Raw genomic sequence first — 14,591 nt, 5'->3', positions numbered from 1 at the left:
AAAGAGACATGGATATAGTGTTGACTGGTGTTATCGGGGGTTTATCGATAGAGCGCCGCCAAGAAAGCGCCGTACCTTTTTTTCATCCGCCCAAAAAGATCCAGCCGGACCACAAAAAAAATCTCCGCATCCACCACTTCTTCCCTCTCCCTCCTCCCTAACTACTTCCCAGGTTTCTGGATCTACTTCTCAACTGCCCGTCGGTTGATCGTCCCATCATGGCGACCCTGGCGGAGAAGCTTGAGAAGATCAAGTCTCCCAAGCTGCAGAACCAGCACCATGTAAGTCCCGTTGAATCCTCATCCCGCGGAGTCTTCCAGCCCACCCCAATTCGAGGCCTCACTAGATTCCCTCTTATCTCACCATGGTTTTACTGACGATCCTCCTCCTCCTTTTTAGACGGCTGTGGTGCTGTCTGCAGTGGAAGACACTCTTCGCGATCAAAAGGCCGACTTTTCTCCCACCGCCTATTTTGCTGCGCTGCTTGCGCTTTTGTCCCAGTCGATCTCCGCTACTCAAGGCATCGTCAACAAGGATTTGGCAACCTCCGTCGTTTATCTACTCGATATCACTACCGCTTATGTCCCTGCCTCGATTCTCCGCGCCAAGTTCTCTCAGATTCTCACCGGTCTCGCCCCTGCCCTTTCCCTGCCAGAAGTTGATGCCCCGCTTCTTCGTCCCTCCATCGGATGTCTCGAGTCCCTCCTGGTCGCCCAGGATGTTGCAGCCTGGAACCTTCCTCACACACAGATCGGCCCGCGCCGTGCGATCGCTGGCCTGCTGAGTCTGGCCGTCGATCACCGTCCCAAGGTGCGGAAGCGTGCCCAGGACGCGTTGGTCAAGGTGCTCAAGTCGCCTCCTCCGAGTCCGTCCCTCGACCACCCGGCGGCCGATATGTGTGCGGAGACTGCTATGCGCACCTTGAGTGACAGCATCACAGCTGCAGCCAAGTCTAAGCGCGGTCGCCATGATTCCAGCGGCCGGGACACCCACGACCCCCTGGTCATCCACTCCCTGCAACTGGTGAAGACGCTCGCGGTCGCATCCGGTGGTTGGCCCAGCAAGAAGATTGAGCCGCTGTGCGAGCTCTTGATGAACGCTTCTCGGTCCACGAACGAATTTATTACGATGGGTGCTTTTGAGGTGTTCGAGGTGATCTTCTCCAGCATGGCCGATGAGTTTTCGTCCTCGAAGCTGCCCCGTCTCCTGGAGGCGATCACGGACTTGAAGCCCGCCCAGAACGATTCGCAGCTCCTGCCGCCGTGGATTGCCGTGCTGTCCCGTGGTTACGATGTCTCTGCTCAGACCAGCCCCGAGGATACATTTGAGAAGCTGCCCGCTTTGTTCAACATGGTTTCCGGCTATTTGGCCTCGCCCTCCAGCAACATCCGTGTGTCGGCATCTGAATGCTTGGTCTCGTTCTTGGCCAACTGCATCCCCAACAGCGTTATCATTGAGCCCTCTGTCTACGATGAGAAGACGCTCGAGAAGATCGCCAAGGCTGCTATGGATCTGCTTTCCGTCAAGTACCAGGCAGCATGGCGGGAAGTGTTCAACGTGTGTGCAGCTCTGTTCGACAGCTTCAAGTGGCGCTCTAGCCCTTTCTTGGATGATATTGTCAAGACGGTCGGAGAGCTCCGCAGCAACGAGTCTTTCCAGGGAAAGAAGGAGGCGGACAACGTCCTTGGTAGCGCGATTGAGGCCATGGGCCCTGCTGCAGTCCTGGAGATTCTGCCCTTGAATATTATTGAGCAGAAGAATGGCCAGCCTGGTCGCGTGTGGCTCCTCCCGGTTCTCCGCGACAACGTCACCAACACCGACCTTGCCCATTTCCGTACTGAGTTCGTCCCTCTTAGTGAAGCTTTGTACCAGAAGGTCATGGAGTTCAGCGCCAGGGAGAAGGCCGTTGAAGTCAAGATCTTCGAAACTCTCGTTCAGCAGACGTGGGCTATCCTTCCGGGCTACTGTGAGCTTCCTCTGGATTTGACTGAGTCTTTCGACCAGGGCTTTGCGGAGCTCCTTTCCAACGTCCTCTACAAGCAGACCGACCTGCGTGTTGACATTTGCAGAGCTTTGCAGAATCTGGTGGAGTCGAACCAGGCCATCTTGTCCCTTGAGGCGGACGAGGATGATCTGATCCTCCAGCGTAGGATCACCAAGAAGGCAGCGGAAAAGAACGTTGCTCATCTTGCCGGTTTTGCCAGCAACTTGTTGGCGGTTCTGTTCAACGTGTACAGCCAAACTCTCCCACACTACAGAGGCTACATTCTCCAGTGTATCAATGCTTATCTGAGCATTGCCCCTGAAAAGGTTGGTTCTTATCCCCAATACTTCCATTTCAGTCTTGCTAATATATCTTCTACAGGAGCTGAATGAGACGTTTGAACGTGTCACCTCGATGCTGGAGTCCTCGGTGGTTTCAGAGACTGAAACAGCCAAGCAGGGCAATCAGCAGACTGGTTCTGGTGACAAGATGCCGCCTACGTCGCACACTTTGATCGACCTGGTTATTGCTATGTCGATTTACCTGCCCCGCACCAGCTTCGCCAATCTGTTTGGCATAGCTGCGGCTATCCTTAACGGACAGACTGGTGATCAACAGCTGATCAAGAAGGCATACAAGCTGATCCCCCGTTTGGCCCAGACAGAGACTGGAAGCGCCGCGCTTCAAGAGCGCAGCTCGGAGCTGCAGGCGCTCATCCTGGGCACGGCGGATAAGACTCCTGCATCTGCTCGTCGGGATCGTATGCTGGCGATCTACGAACTCATCACCTACTTGCCGACCTCCGACCTGCACTTCATTCCATCCGTTCTCTCGGAAGTTGTCTTGGGCTGCAAGGAGAGCAATGAGAAGGCTCGGACAGCCTCGTTCGACCTGCTCATCCACCTGGCAAAGAGGACTACCGACGAAGAGAAGAACCCTGCCGGCACTAAGATCCGCAACTCCCTGGTGCCGCACATGCCTAATGATGCCCCTGATGCTCCCGCCACTATTGAGGAGTTCTTCACCATGGTGTCTGCCGGTCTGGCGGGTAGCTCGCCGCACATGGTTGCTGCCTCCGTCACAGCTCTGTCTCGGTTGTTCTTCGATTTCCACACCCAGATCCAACCTACTGTCCGGTCCGACTTGGTCCAGACCGTGGAGTTGTTCCTCACCAGCAACAACCGCGAGATTGTCCGGTCTGTGCTCGGCTTTGTCAAGGTCGCCGTGGTTGTTCTTCCCGATGAAGATCTCCGTGCGCGCCTCAGCTCCCTTGTTCCCAACCTGATGGTCTGGAGCAAGGAGCACAAGGGTCGTCTCCGCAGCAAGGTAAAGGGTATCCTTGATCGCCTTATCCGACGCTTCGGTGCCGCTCCTATCGAGGAGCTGGTTGGTGAGGCCGACCGGAAGCTGGTGGTCAACATCCGGAAGCTGCGCGAGAGACGCAAGAAGAAGAAGAACGCCGAGCAGGATGGCGAGGACGATGAGGAGAATGATGAGCCCGCTGGACAAGAAGAGAAGAGCGGCCGGTCCTACAGCAACGCCTTCGATAAGGCCGTCTACGACTCCGACCTCGACTCTGACGACGACGCCAGTGAGATTGACGTCGATGAGGAGGGCGTCACTCATGCGCTCAAGGGCCGCAAGGGCAAGCGGTCCAACAAGCAGAGCGAGCAGTACATTCGTGAAATGTCCCCCGAAGACAACCCTCTCGACCTTCTCGCCCCCGATGCCCTGGCCAACATTTCCACCACCAAGCCTAGTGTCCGCTTCCTCAACACTGGCCCCGGTTCCCGGAAGAAGCGCAACGCGAAGGTCGATTCCGACGGCCGTCTTATCCTTGGCGATGATGACGAGGATGTTGACATGTCCGCTGGCCTGGACAACAACGCTGGAGAGAGCGGCATCAACGCCTACGTGCAAGCCGTCAGCGGTCCCGACGCCGTCCGTCGCGGCCAACGTGGTAAGCTCAAGATGGCTCAGTCCCAGAAGAAGAAGGGCGGTGACGATATGGACGTGGACGATGACAACGACAACAACGCCTCTGGCCCTGCCTCCCGCCCCGGCCCTGGCCGTCGTGGCCTAGGCATGCCCAAGACTCACGGTCCCAGCGGCGCCGGACGCATTCAAAAGCGCATGCCCATGCGTGGTCGCCCCGGTCGTGGTGGCAGCCGTGGTGGCAGCCGTGGTGGTAGCCGTGGTGGCGGCCGTGGCGGCGGTTTTCGTGTTGGCGGCAACCGGAGATAAATCAATCAATCAACAGCACCTACCCTCCATCCACATACCCCCCCAACTGAACTGATATGATACATCGACAATACTCAGTCCATGTTCAGTCATCCCTTTTACACATACCACACTCAAAAAGCATTATTTTAACGGCACTGGATACCGAATAGTCAATGAAAGTCATTTTTCAAAGTTCATCATGTCATGTATGGAGTATGACGAGACCGTTTTTCTTCCTTTTTACCTTTATATTGTTATGTTTTTTCTTTACTTTCCTGGTTTGCTGTGAATACGTACATACTTAACGATACGATTGACCCGAATATGTCCCTATTCCTTTTCATTCCTTCTTTCATCGCGGATCAAAAAGGTAGTTTACTTTGCTAAATTCAAGTCAGTGAGTTGAGTTGAATTGAGTTAGTGTTAGTGTCTATTCCGTGTGAGGTACTTTGTGCTGCTTGCTTCTTTCCTTAGGTGTATCTTCATATACCCTTTTTATTTATCGTTATCCTTTGCTGCTTTGCTATCTACTATTGTTCTTGTTCAGTTCACTCCAATTGTTGCACCTACCTTAGTTCGAAAAAATAAACACAGTTAGTATCATACTTTCGTATCTCTTCCTAATAATAATATAGTCATCGTAAGTCCTCTTGAGTAAAGAAACACCATCCATCCATCCATCCATCCATCCATACATACATACATACCACCCGGATAAAAGGAAGAAACCATTTCGTCACAGAAACCCCGGTAGTACATTAGTACTTTATACATAGGTATATAATATCATCAATCTATCTATCCTATATAACCTGTCGGAGCCCTCCCTCATTGATCTGCTCATTCTTTACTAATTCCTTCCTTCCTTCCTTCCTACCTACCTACCTATCTACCTTATTTCTCGAGTAAATAACATATCCGCGCTTGAAGAACCTTATCTCTCGGTACTTTACACTTACTAGTTATTTACTATACCCCCGTCCCGTATGCAGGTTGCCTGCCTGCCTGCCCGCCTGCTGTTCTTCCTTCCGGGATCCTTCTCCCGAGCGCAACTAACTAATATAGACATTACGTAGTAAGGTGATACAAGTTGACGAATGTTGATCTGATCTATCAGATTTGGTTTTTTTTCTCTCAAGCGGGGTGAGGTAACTTTCGCCTTTTTTTTTTTTTTCTTGTTCTTACTTTGATCTTTCCTTTCTTTTCCCTTGTTGCATTTTGCACTCGTCCGATTACCATCTACTCTGTTTGGTACGGATGTGCGGTGAGGTAGGATGATCTGCTTTTACTCCATAATTGCGTTCAACGGGTACTAACTGACTTTATTGACTAGTCGAAGTTATGTGGGGAAGAAGGACGAGAGGAAAACGAAGAAAACAACAAAATGTGGGTATCAATTCTCACTCGGTATTGTATGAGTACATGAAAAGGGAAATAAGAGAGTAAAACTAATGAAAAAATCAATCCAAGTGAGCTCACTTCACCGGAAGACCGCTTTGATCCAACTCAACTCCTAAAATCCCTTCCCTCGCTTTCAGAATCTCATAATAGCAAGTGTTCCCTCTCTACGATGGCTCGTGAGTCATGGGTGATAAGGATGATAAACTCCGCGCGCCGGCGACCAATATCCCAACTCCGGAGGGAATCCTCAAATCAGTCATCTGACTGAAGACAAGAAAAAATGAATAAGAGATAAAATGGGGATAAAATCGAAAATGAAAACAAAAGGTGGAGCCTCAAGAAGATCATTCCACATATCCCAAACGTTGGTATCATGCCGGCATCAAACAACGGAATTGACTTGATCAAAGTGAATTTCATATCCACAAGTGTGGTTCACACCGATACGCTAAGCGAGTGGCTTACGGGCTTTGCCAAGCCAAATCTGCCACCATCGGCAGACCCCGAGAACGGCTGCTCGGCCATCGTCTTTGCGCTCTGTGCCATCTGGATTGCCTAGAACCATGGCGAAGATCCAGAAAAATGCTGCAATCCAGGCTAGGAGAATTATGGCGATGGACAGGAACGGCGATAGAAGGAGGACGATGAGCAGGCCTCCGATTGAATACGAGTCGATGGATTCTGCCACATAGGATCCCTCCGGGTCATATATCGGCTGGGTGGATGATGATCTTGAAGAAGATTGTCGCAAGCAGACCAGTCGTTCATGAATATGCAACTGGGGTACCAGCAGACCGCACAGTTGTGCCCGAAAGGACGTCGCCCGAAAGTAGGGTATGCAGGAACAGATGCGAAGCGGTGAGACAAGGAGGACGAAGAGCACGCCGAAGATGGTATACAACGATGCGCAGAAGGAGAATACGGGAACGGGGATGGAGAGTCGAAACTAATATCCAGCGCGATTAGCTACGGGCCGAAATAACTAGTTGTTCGGAAATAGACAAAGCTCACCAGCATTAACAGCGCATCCGGCTCTTCCTCCGGGGCTATGTCATCGTCATGATTCGCTCGTTTATGTACGCGAGATGCGCCATTGGGGTGATTGTCTCCCGACATATATGACGAATGATCGGTCCAACTCCCACGAACGCGCCCTTCTTTGCGCCCGACTTCGCTTGCACCTGAAGCCCGAGATAATACGGAGCCGTTCTCGTGATAAGGCGAGGCAACCGACGCCTCTGGAGGCACCGAAGCCTGCCCCAGATCCGGATATAGATGTTCCCCAGTCTGTGGGGTTTGATGCGATAGGCTATGCTGTCGTCGAGAATGCCGTTGTGGCTGCTGATATTCAGGGTGTGAGATGTGATGGGAGTCGTCAAGATAGTGGAATTCCGACGGAGAGGAGTCAACCTCTGAATGATAGTGGTGAGGTGATGGCGACGAGTGCGACGGCAGAATGTGTGGGGGAGGATGTGCTGCAGCAGCAGGCACAGTGGGTGTTGGGTTCGGAAAATAAGCTGTCACGAGGTGACTATCATCTTGACGGTGGGTAGCAGGCTGGGACATTTCCGGCTGCTCCATTACGGGCGGAGGAGAGGAAGGAGGGGGGGAATAGGTAGACACCGAGAGGGAGAGTAGAGAGGGGAGTCGGTGGAGCAATCAAGGGCGCGACAGGAAATGCTACCCCCTTGAGAAATGCCGCAGGAGCAACACAAGGTGGTACCAGAGAGTACACACGCACAGAGATACTGTGTGAACTGTGAAGAGAGCAGCTGCAGGGATGAAGTTCACCGCATGGCTCTAGGTGCAAGGGGCATAACGATCTCAAGGCATGTACCGGAGCTTATAGCTTATCGGTCCTGACGGGGCTTGGGGGAGGGATGGAGAGATCTAGAGCAAGGCGGAGATTTGAGAGGGGGTAGAAGGTTGAAGCGCAGGAGGAAGAGGGGAGGGAGGAGAGGAGGAGGAGGGGGGAGGAGAGGAATGGAGGACAGGAGCGGAAGGGCAGGTAGGGTGACTTATAAGAAGAATGCCATGGACGACTTTTTTTTCCTTTAACTACCCTTCCCAAGACAGAAAGAGACAGAGCGGAACGTCCAAGAACAGGACCAAGAGACCGGTTGGTCTTGTCTTGTCCCAGGACAAATGCAGCGGAAGGGAAGGGGGGGGGATAGAGTAGTTCTGGTTCTGGTCTGCTTTTTCGCCGCCAAGACGCCCAGCTGCCGAGCCCTTGGCATGGGCAACGTCAAGAGAGTGTCACGGCCAACACCATGGCGTGCGAGGTCCCAAGGATTTCTCGAAGGTTGAAAGGGGGAGAAAATCTCCCCCCTCGGGTTCGGAGAGCGGAGGGAAGGAATGGGGTGCTAGGCTGAGGAGCTTGAGAAGTGAAAAGGAGCTACCGGAAGGGATGAGTAGCGGGGAGAGAGAGAGGGATCGGGGGTCGGGGATAAAGTTGAAAATAACCACTTATTAAAGTGAGAGGGAAAAGAAATGAAGGGAGGGTAAAGAGGACAGACACACCACCACTGGCTGACGAGTTAAGAAATATTGATTTCCTCTCCCTCAGCTCCACCTCTCTTTTTACTTACTTACTATCTCCATCTTCCATCTCAATCTCTTCCTTCCCACCGGAAGGAGGAAGAGAGTATTTCCCTGTCTCGTCTTCGTCTGGAATTTCAAGCCCCGTAACCTCCCCATCTGCAGTGTTTGGGCGTGTCGCAGGAGCAATGTTACGTATCTGTACCGCGTGCCAAGATGCCAAGTCCCTGCGGGGATTTTGGTGGATGAGTAACGATCCTTGATTGGCTGGTGGCATTGCGAGCGTGTCCGTGATCCGCATTCGGAGGTTGGCTGGTCGGCTTGGCGGTATTACGGCCAGATCACATCTAGCATAGCGCTGACCGCAGCCAATACCCCGAATCACTAATAATACATCTGCATTAATCGAGGTATTTCTTGTCCGTCCCGGTCACAGGTTCCCGATCTACTATTCTCCCATTGCAACGCCATGCCCTCTTTTAGCAACTTCGAGTCCATCCACTAGGAGAGCACTTGAAAATCATTATATTGGAGTGAACGAAACGCAAGAAGCACATAATTCTTCTGCGAGTCGAGTAGTATGACGATCATGATCAAACATTATATTTATCTCGATGACCACGGCTGGCTCTGAACCTCGGAAACGCAGCTTGGCCCTTCTTTCTTTCCTCCAAATACACACAATCTTCTCCCCCAACAAGTGGCGCCCAGCCCAGCCCAGCCCCGCCGGGTATCTATTTATCTAGCATGCTCCTGCTTGGAAGAGCCGTATACCCGGCTTGGGTGGTGTTTCTGCTTCGTGTCCAGCTGGTCGATCCTATCAATAAATTAGGTAACCCGATGTCCGGTGGCAGTCTCCAAAGTCTTGTCCTTCTCCTTCAACATGCCGTGCTACTTTATCAACCAACGAATGGGTAACCCATTGTTGATCCTAAACATACCGACTCGGCCAGTCTCACTGCCAAACCACTTGTTTCGAATCAATCGACCGGGCTTAGCGACCCTTCTGTATGCCCAATCATCCCCGCTCTGTTGCCGAGAGATAGATTACGACTGCCCATATGCCGGACCATGTGCCCTTCTGACTTAGCCGACATGACGACTGAAACTGACTTTCCCAGCTTTCCCTCCGTATCAGATCGGACTTCTGTGCGTATCATTGCGTGGCATGGCTTGAAGGCCCATGTTCAATAAATTTGCTCGTGATCAGCCTCCGTCTGGCCGACTTTTCAGACCGTTTTCTCCCGTTGGTCCCCCATCCCCTCTCCCGCCAGATCCAGACTGTTCTTGGCTGCCACGCCCAGAACTTCGGATGTGGAAACTCTCCTGCGCCTGTAACTCTTGGCCAGGGACATAGGGCCGATCCCGCACTTTAGACATGGCTTCCATGCAAGTTTCACAGAACCATATTGGCTGTTCCCCTGTGGAACGATGTCCGGGATGCTACAAGGTACAGGGTAGCACTGTGCATATACCTCCCCCATTTTCCTCGGGAACATCCTTACAATTCCAACACTCCCGACGCCTGAATGCCATGTGAACTGCTGGTCCTTGACCTTCTTCTCCTCGGGTGCACAAATACCCAATCACACTCTGCTTGTCCCACGCTAGGCTGTACGGAGTTCTCAATACGTGGATGCCTTGCCGTTGTGGCTTTCCAACGTTGGCCGCAGGATCTCAGTGGCGTGCAAGCCGCTGATGGTGGCGGCTTGAGATATTGTATGTGGCACCGACAGAAGAGTACAGATCATAAGTATCGCGATCCTCATGTTTCGTTTCTGAACGCTGACTTAAGACTAAGTTGAAACATATATACATGCAAGTCTTTTTCGGTTATCACAGATAGCTGGCGCGATGAGTCAGACTCGTCGATCTGATAACTTTGATCTGTCTGACACGATCATTTGCGTCAGTTTCTATCGAAATGCCACTCAAGAGACGAACACCTGCTCCTTGAATCATCAATGAAGGTATCTCACATCGGAGCGACCACATTGAGTACTGTCTCTGGGGCTGCCAAGTCCTGTGCGGAGTTCTAGAGAAATCCACCAAATTGTCAGAGTCCTTTTCCAAGGAACCTGTTCCAAGCCTTCGAACAACGACACTAATCACTCAGAATGTCTGTACTGCCCGTCGCATCTTTGTCAGTCATAACTCCACGCAATCGACAAAACCAAATGACCCCCACCTGCAAGGAGTTGATTAAAGTGCCTAGATAACACATCAAATTTCATCTCCCCCCTGCGTCCCATTGGAGGGTGTCACAGCAGACACTAGTCAGATCAACAAGTAACATAGCCCCATGGTCGGCAGAATATGTTGCTGTGGCTGGCCATTTCTGGGTGTCTTTTGCTTTTTTTTCTCTCGCCCCATCAGCTGCATATCAAGTCATGTCAGAATCTCTTGTAACTTGCTAACTCACCAATATTCCTCCGGACGCTTGTTGTTTCACCGGGAGTAATCAGGTGAGATCCCCGGTTCAGGCCCGGGAAAGATGCCCGCCTTATACACCGTAGATGGTGTGTTACTAGTGAGGCCAAGGATCTTTGAGTTTTTCTAGAAGCGAACAGTGTCACATTTACATGTGTCTGAAGAATGCCTTTGTCACTTACTTACCCGACCAGATATCTAACTTTTACCCGTCGATTGGCTAACTGGCTGTGCTACTTTGGGACTTACAACTGTAGCATAGTGACATTTCACATGAAGAGCTCTACTTACTATGATGCTACTGTTTACGTTGGAGAAACATGGCGCAGTGACATCAAGTACGGGTTGGCTACAGTAGCTTTGAACTTGGAACCTGCAACGATACATGATCATCCAGACTCATGAGTTCCTGGTACAATATATCTCTGAATGGTAGTAGTGAACTAGGGACTGAAAACATCTAACATGAACCTAGTAATAACCAAGCAAACTAATGTAAGTCATTAGACCTGATTCCATCTACTACTACATAAATATATCACCATGGGTACTCATGACATCGACATTCAACTGTTATCATACCATCCATCGTAACATCCATCTATATCTAGCTACAACCCTTCACCAACTCATCGATCCATCCCTAATTCTCACATACATATACTAAAAGCCCACATAAGAAATGATCATGACTTCATCCCTCCCTGTCCCTTACAGCTACATCATGCTCCCCCCGTTTCAAGTCCAGACCCAGTCCACACACACGAGATGTAAGTACCATCACTAGGACCATCTACGTGGTACCTAGTAGTTCGTCACGGATAAGGTTACTACTTGCTGTACATACCATTCCTGTTATAAAGGTTGCCTAACTATCTACCTACTTACCTTACTTAAACTGGGTGACTAAGTAAGTATGTAAGTAACTAAGCGCAGCTGATCTCTGATCAGATCTGATCGCATCACATCGCATCGCATCTCAGCTGATGTGATCGTTGATCGTCGATGGGGTTCGGGTTTGGGTTTGGGTTTCTCTGCCCGCCCCCCTTTCTAGTTTCTATACACACACACACACACACACACACACAGCACAGCACATAATGCATAAATACGTAATGATTAATGAGACCGGAGAGAAACAAGTTGATAATTGTGTGTATTCCTGTTATTCTGATCTAAATATTCTTTCTTTCTTTCTTTCTTTCTTTCTTTCTTTCTTTCTTTCTTTCACACAACTAGAAGAAGAAAATATCAATGAAGATCATCTAGATTTATTAGTGGTTCGGGAAATTTAGCCCCTTAAACTTGATGCCACTCCATTGTCTAGACTACATACGGCAGTAGCGTTCCAAGGAAAGAAAAATCAATAAATAATTAGTAGTCTAGATAGTGAATATAGATGGGGATCCATAGCCCACAATTGTCCGTCCGAGAATAGAAGGCTCGCTAGTGTACAGAGGATAGTGTCCTTTACTAGGTATGGATGGAGTAGGGAGGGAAACAAAAAGGATGAAAAACCTTATTATCTCTTCAAAGTTCAAACCCTATGCTTGTGGTTGTGTGTATTATTTACTTACCCGAAGATGAAGGTGACGAAGATGATGATGATGATGAATAGGGTCATTATTATCTCAGCGTGTCTGGTTCTATCTATTAATTAACTCCAAAATAAGTAGGTTAGTACCATACTAATTTATCTGGATTGAAGATTTCTGGTTCCGAGCTGGTCCCAGAAATGTAAATGGTGGTGATGATGGTGATGATGATGATGAGACAAAGTAGGGGGCCAAGTTGCATTGGTGGTGCGCTCCGCTTGCAGGACAGGACAAGGACTTTACCCTTACCCTAGCTACCTGATTGGTACTAGTACGATAGGATAAATTACCTCAGCAAGCTAAGGCACCAAGGCCATAAAATATCAACACCCACCCTAGACATGCTGACTGACCGACCGTCGTTGTCGCCGTCACCGGAAGCCGGGCCATGCCGAAGGTGACATTTTCGGTTGGTCGGCTAGACCCAAAACGTGTGGTCTGTGCCTGAGGGGTACCATCCCCTTAGTAAGTAGATTACTAGTGACTAGTTAGCTAGCAGATTGGAAGGCTACCTTGGCCTTGGCTAGTTACTTACTTTGGGGGCTGAATCAACTTACTAAATATTATCATTGTCATTACTAGAATTGTTGCTGCTCTTATGGTTGGTGGTTGGTTCAGGGAAGGGGGAAAATAAACCCCCAAGGTTTCGCTCAAGTCGTACAGTGATTAGGTTTATCTTCCTGGAAGCATCTCGATGAGATGTGATGTGGATGTGATGACAGATGAATATAGTTGGAGGAATATATTGACCGATGATGATGATGATGATGACCTGTCGATTTTTCCTTTTTTTATTTCATGCGAATTGCTTTTCTTAATGCGGATGTATAGAACGCATGTGGTCTACTGCTTGCTTGGTACATGGCCCGACCAGTGGGCTGGGAACTTGTGAGACACACTGACAGATACTAACTAGGTAGACGGACTGACCCGGCAGGAGGAAAAAAAAAACAAGAGTTGTGCAATCCCTAGCTAGCTAGCTATCCGCCTACATACTTAGGTACATAAGTACATACATAGAAGGATTGTGTGAAAGCGGCGGCAGAAGCAGCAGCAGCTATTAAAGAGTGGATCGCATGATGTTGTGTAACGTTGGCAGAACGGGGAAAAGAGAAGGGAAGGGAAGGGAAGGGGGAGAAGAGAGGGGCGAGGCGCGCGCGCGCGCGCGGCCTCGGGGGGTAAAAAAAGAGGAGACGAGACTCATGGGAATCCATGACAACCCAGTTAGTTCTTTCTGGCGGTTAGCAGTCAGAAGTAACTAGTAGTAGGTAAGTAGGTTGCCTGCCCTGTCACGTCCGTTTTTAATATCGAAGAAACTATATATTTTATTTTGATTTTCCATTTTCCATTTTCGAATATTTTTTTTTTTTCTATTATTTTCCCTGCACCAAATTCAGAAAGTACTATAACTTTGTACACTTATCCCATAGTTTTATATTTTCTTTTTCCCCCCAATTTTCCTGCTTTTATTTTTCGTCCCTAGCGCTGGCTGGGTCCCTGTGCGCGCAAACTGGCGCAGCAGCAGGCATACCTGCATAAACCATCGGCAGTCATCAGATCAGCCTGTCAAAAGGCGTCGTACAGGTGGAGCGAGAAATGTACGGAGTATGTCGGGGGTGGGCGTGTCTGCTCTGTGTGTGTGTGTGTGTGTGTGTGTGTGTGTGTCGTGGAATCTGGAAAGTTAGTTTGGCTTTTTTCTTTTGCATTTATGTATCTACCTAGCTTGCAGTTTCTAGATTCCTTGACCTACATACAGGAATATCCATGCGGGCGTCGGTGTGTCTACTATAGTCGGCATTGACTTGTCTTGTCTGCCTGCCTACTTATTTATCTACTTGCCTGTCCGCTTGTTCGGGTTGGATTTTGCATATGGGGCCCTCCTACTCCCCGGTAAAAAGTTGCTTCGTAAGTAAGCGCCGTGCGTGCATGGGTGATGCCAGATGATGAGCTGCAAGCAACTAAGTAGCTAATAAAAACAGGGATTAATTTATTTACTGGGAACAATGGTTAAATAGATTAATCCAATCCCTGTATGTGCTGGGCTATAGTACAATTGTCTATTGACTTGTGTCGTGCGTAATATGAAGAAGGTGAATGGAGGGGAGAAACGAAGCTCCCTATCTATCTATCTATCTATCTATCTACTAGCGTGAGCGATTAGCCTGAATTATGTGCATACATATTTGGACTCCTTTGCTGTACTTAAAGCAGGCAGACAAGCAAGCAAGTAAGCAAGCAAGCAAGCACTGCGTTGGACAAGAATAGAACAAACCGATGTACTCCGTCGAAAGGGTTGAGTTGCTCACCCCCTTGCGATACAAATCTGCCCGAGTAACCCACATACCGACCACATTGTCAATGCATTGTTTGTGCTCCTGTTATCGTGTTTCAGGTACATTGCTGGGCGGCATTCATCA

At 49.7% G+C, this 14,591-nt stretch overlaps 3 protein-coding genes across 3 annotated transcripts; 2 read left to right on the top strand and 1 right to left on the bottom strand.

Annotated features, from left to right (window-relative positions):
- Positions 1 to 218: 218 nt before the first annotated feature.
- Positions 219 to 4,228, top strand: BO83DRAFT_399308 (mRNA-binding protein RRP12; the record flags this gene model as incomplete). The annotated part of the gene is made up of 3 exons (XM_025533313.1): positions 219 to 281; positions 400 to 2,310; positions 2,366 to 4,228. The coding sequence occupies 3 exons, from the start codon at positions 219 to 221 to the stop codon at positions 4,226 to 4,228; spliced, it is 3,837 nt and encodes a 1,278-aa protein (XP_025387537.1).
- Positions 4,229 to 6,059: 1,831 nt separating this feature from the next.
- On the bottom strand, positions 6,060 to 7,192 carry BO83DRAFT_314199 (uncharacterized protein; the record flags this gene model as incomplete). Its single annotated transcript, XM_025527575.1, has 2 exons — positions 6,060 to 6,557; positions 6,623 to 7,192. The coding sequence occupies 2 exons, from the start codon at positions 7,190 to 7,192 to the stop codon at positions 6,060 to 6,062; spliced, it is 1,068 nt and encodes a 355-aa protein (XP_025387536.1).
- A 428-nt stretch (positions 7,193 to 7,620) lies between these two features.
- BO83DRAFT_378930 (uncharacterized protein) lies at positions 7,621 to 8,020 on the top strand. The gene has a single exon (XM_025531382.1). The coding sequence runs from the start codon at positions 7,757 to 7,759 to the stop codon at positions 7,916 to 7,918; it is 162 nt and encodes a 53-aa protein (XP_025387535.1). The 5' UTR covers positions 7,621 to 7,756; the 3' UTR covers positions 7,919 to 8,020.
- Positions 8,021 to 14,591: the final 6,571 nt, after the last annotated feature.

The sequence above is a fragment of the Aspergillus eucalypticola genome, assembly GCF_003184535.1.
Source record: "Aspergillus eucalypticola CBS 122712 chromosome Unknown BO83scaffold_14, whole genome shotgun sequence".
NCBI classification, from domain to species: Eukaryota; Fungi; Ascomycota; class Eurotiomycetes; order Eurotiales; family Aspergillaceae; genus Aspergillus; species Aspergillus eucalypticola.
This window is presented reverse-complemented; position numbering and strand designations above follow the sequence as displayed.

Excerpts from the sequence above, each read along its gene's own strand:
- BO83DRAFT_378930 (XM_025531382.1), top strand. The coding sequence starts at position 7,757 with ATGCAGCGGAAGGGAAGGGGGGGGGATAGAGTAGTTCTGGTTCTGGTC.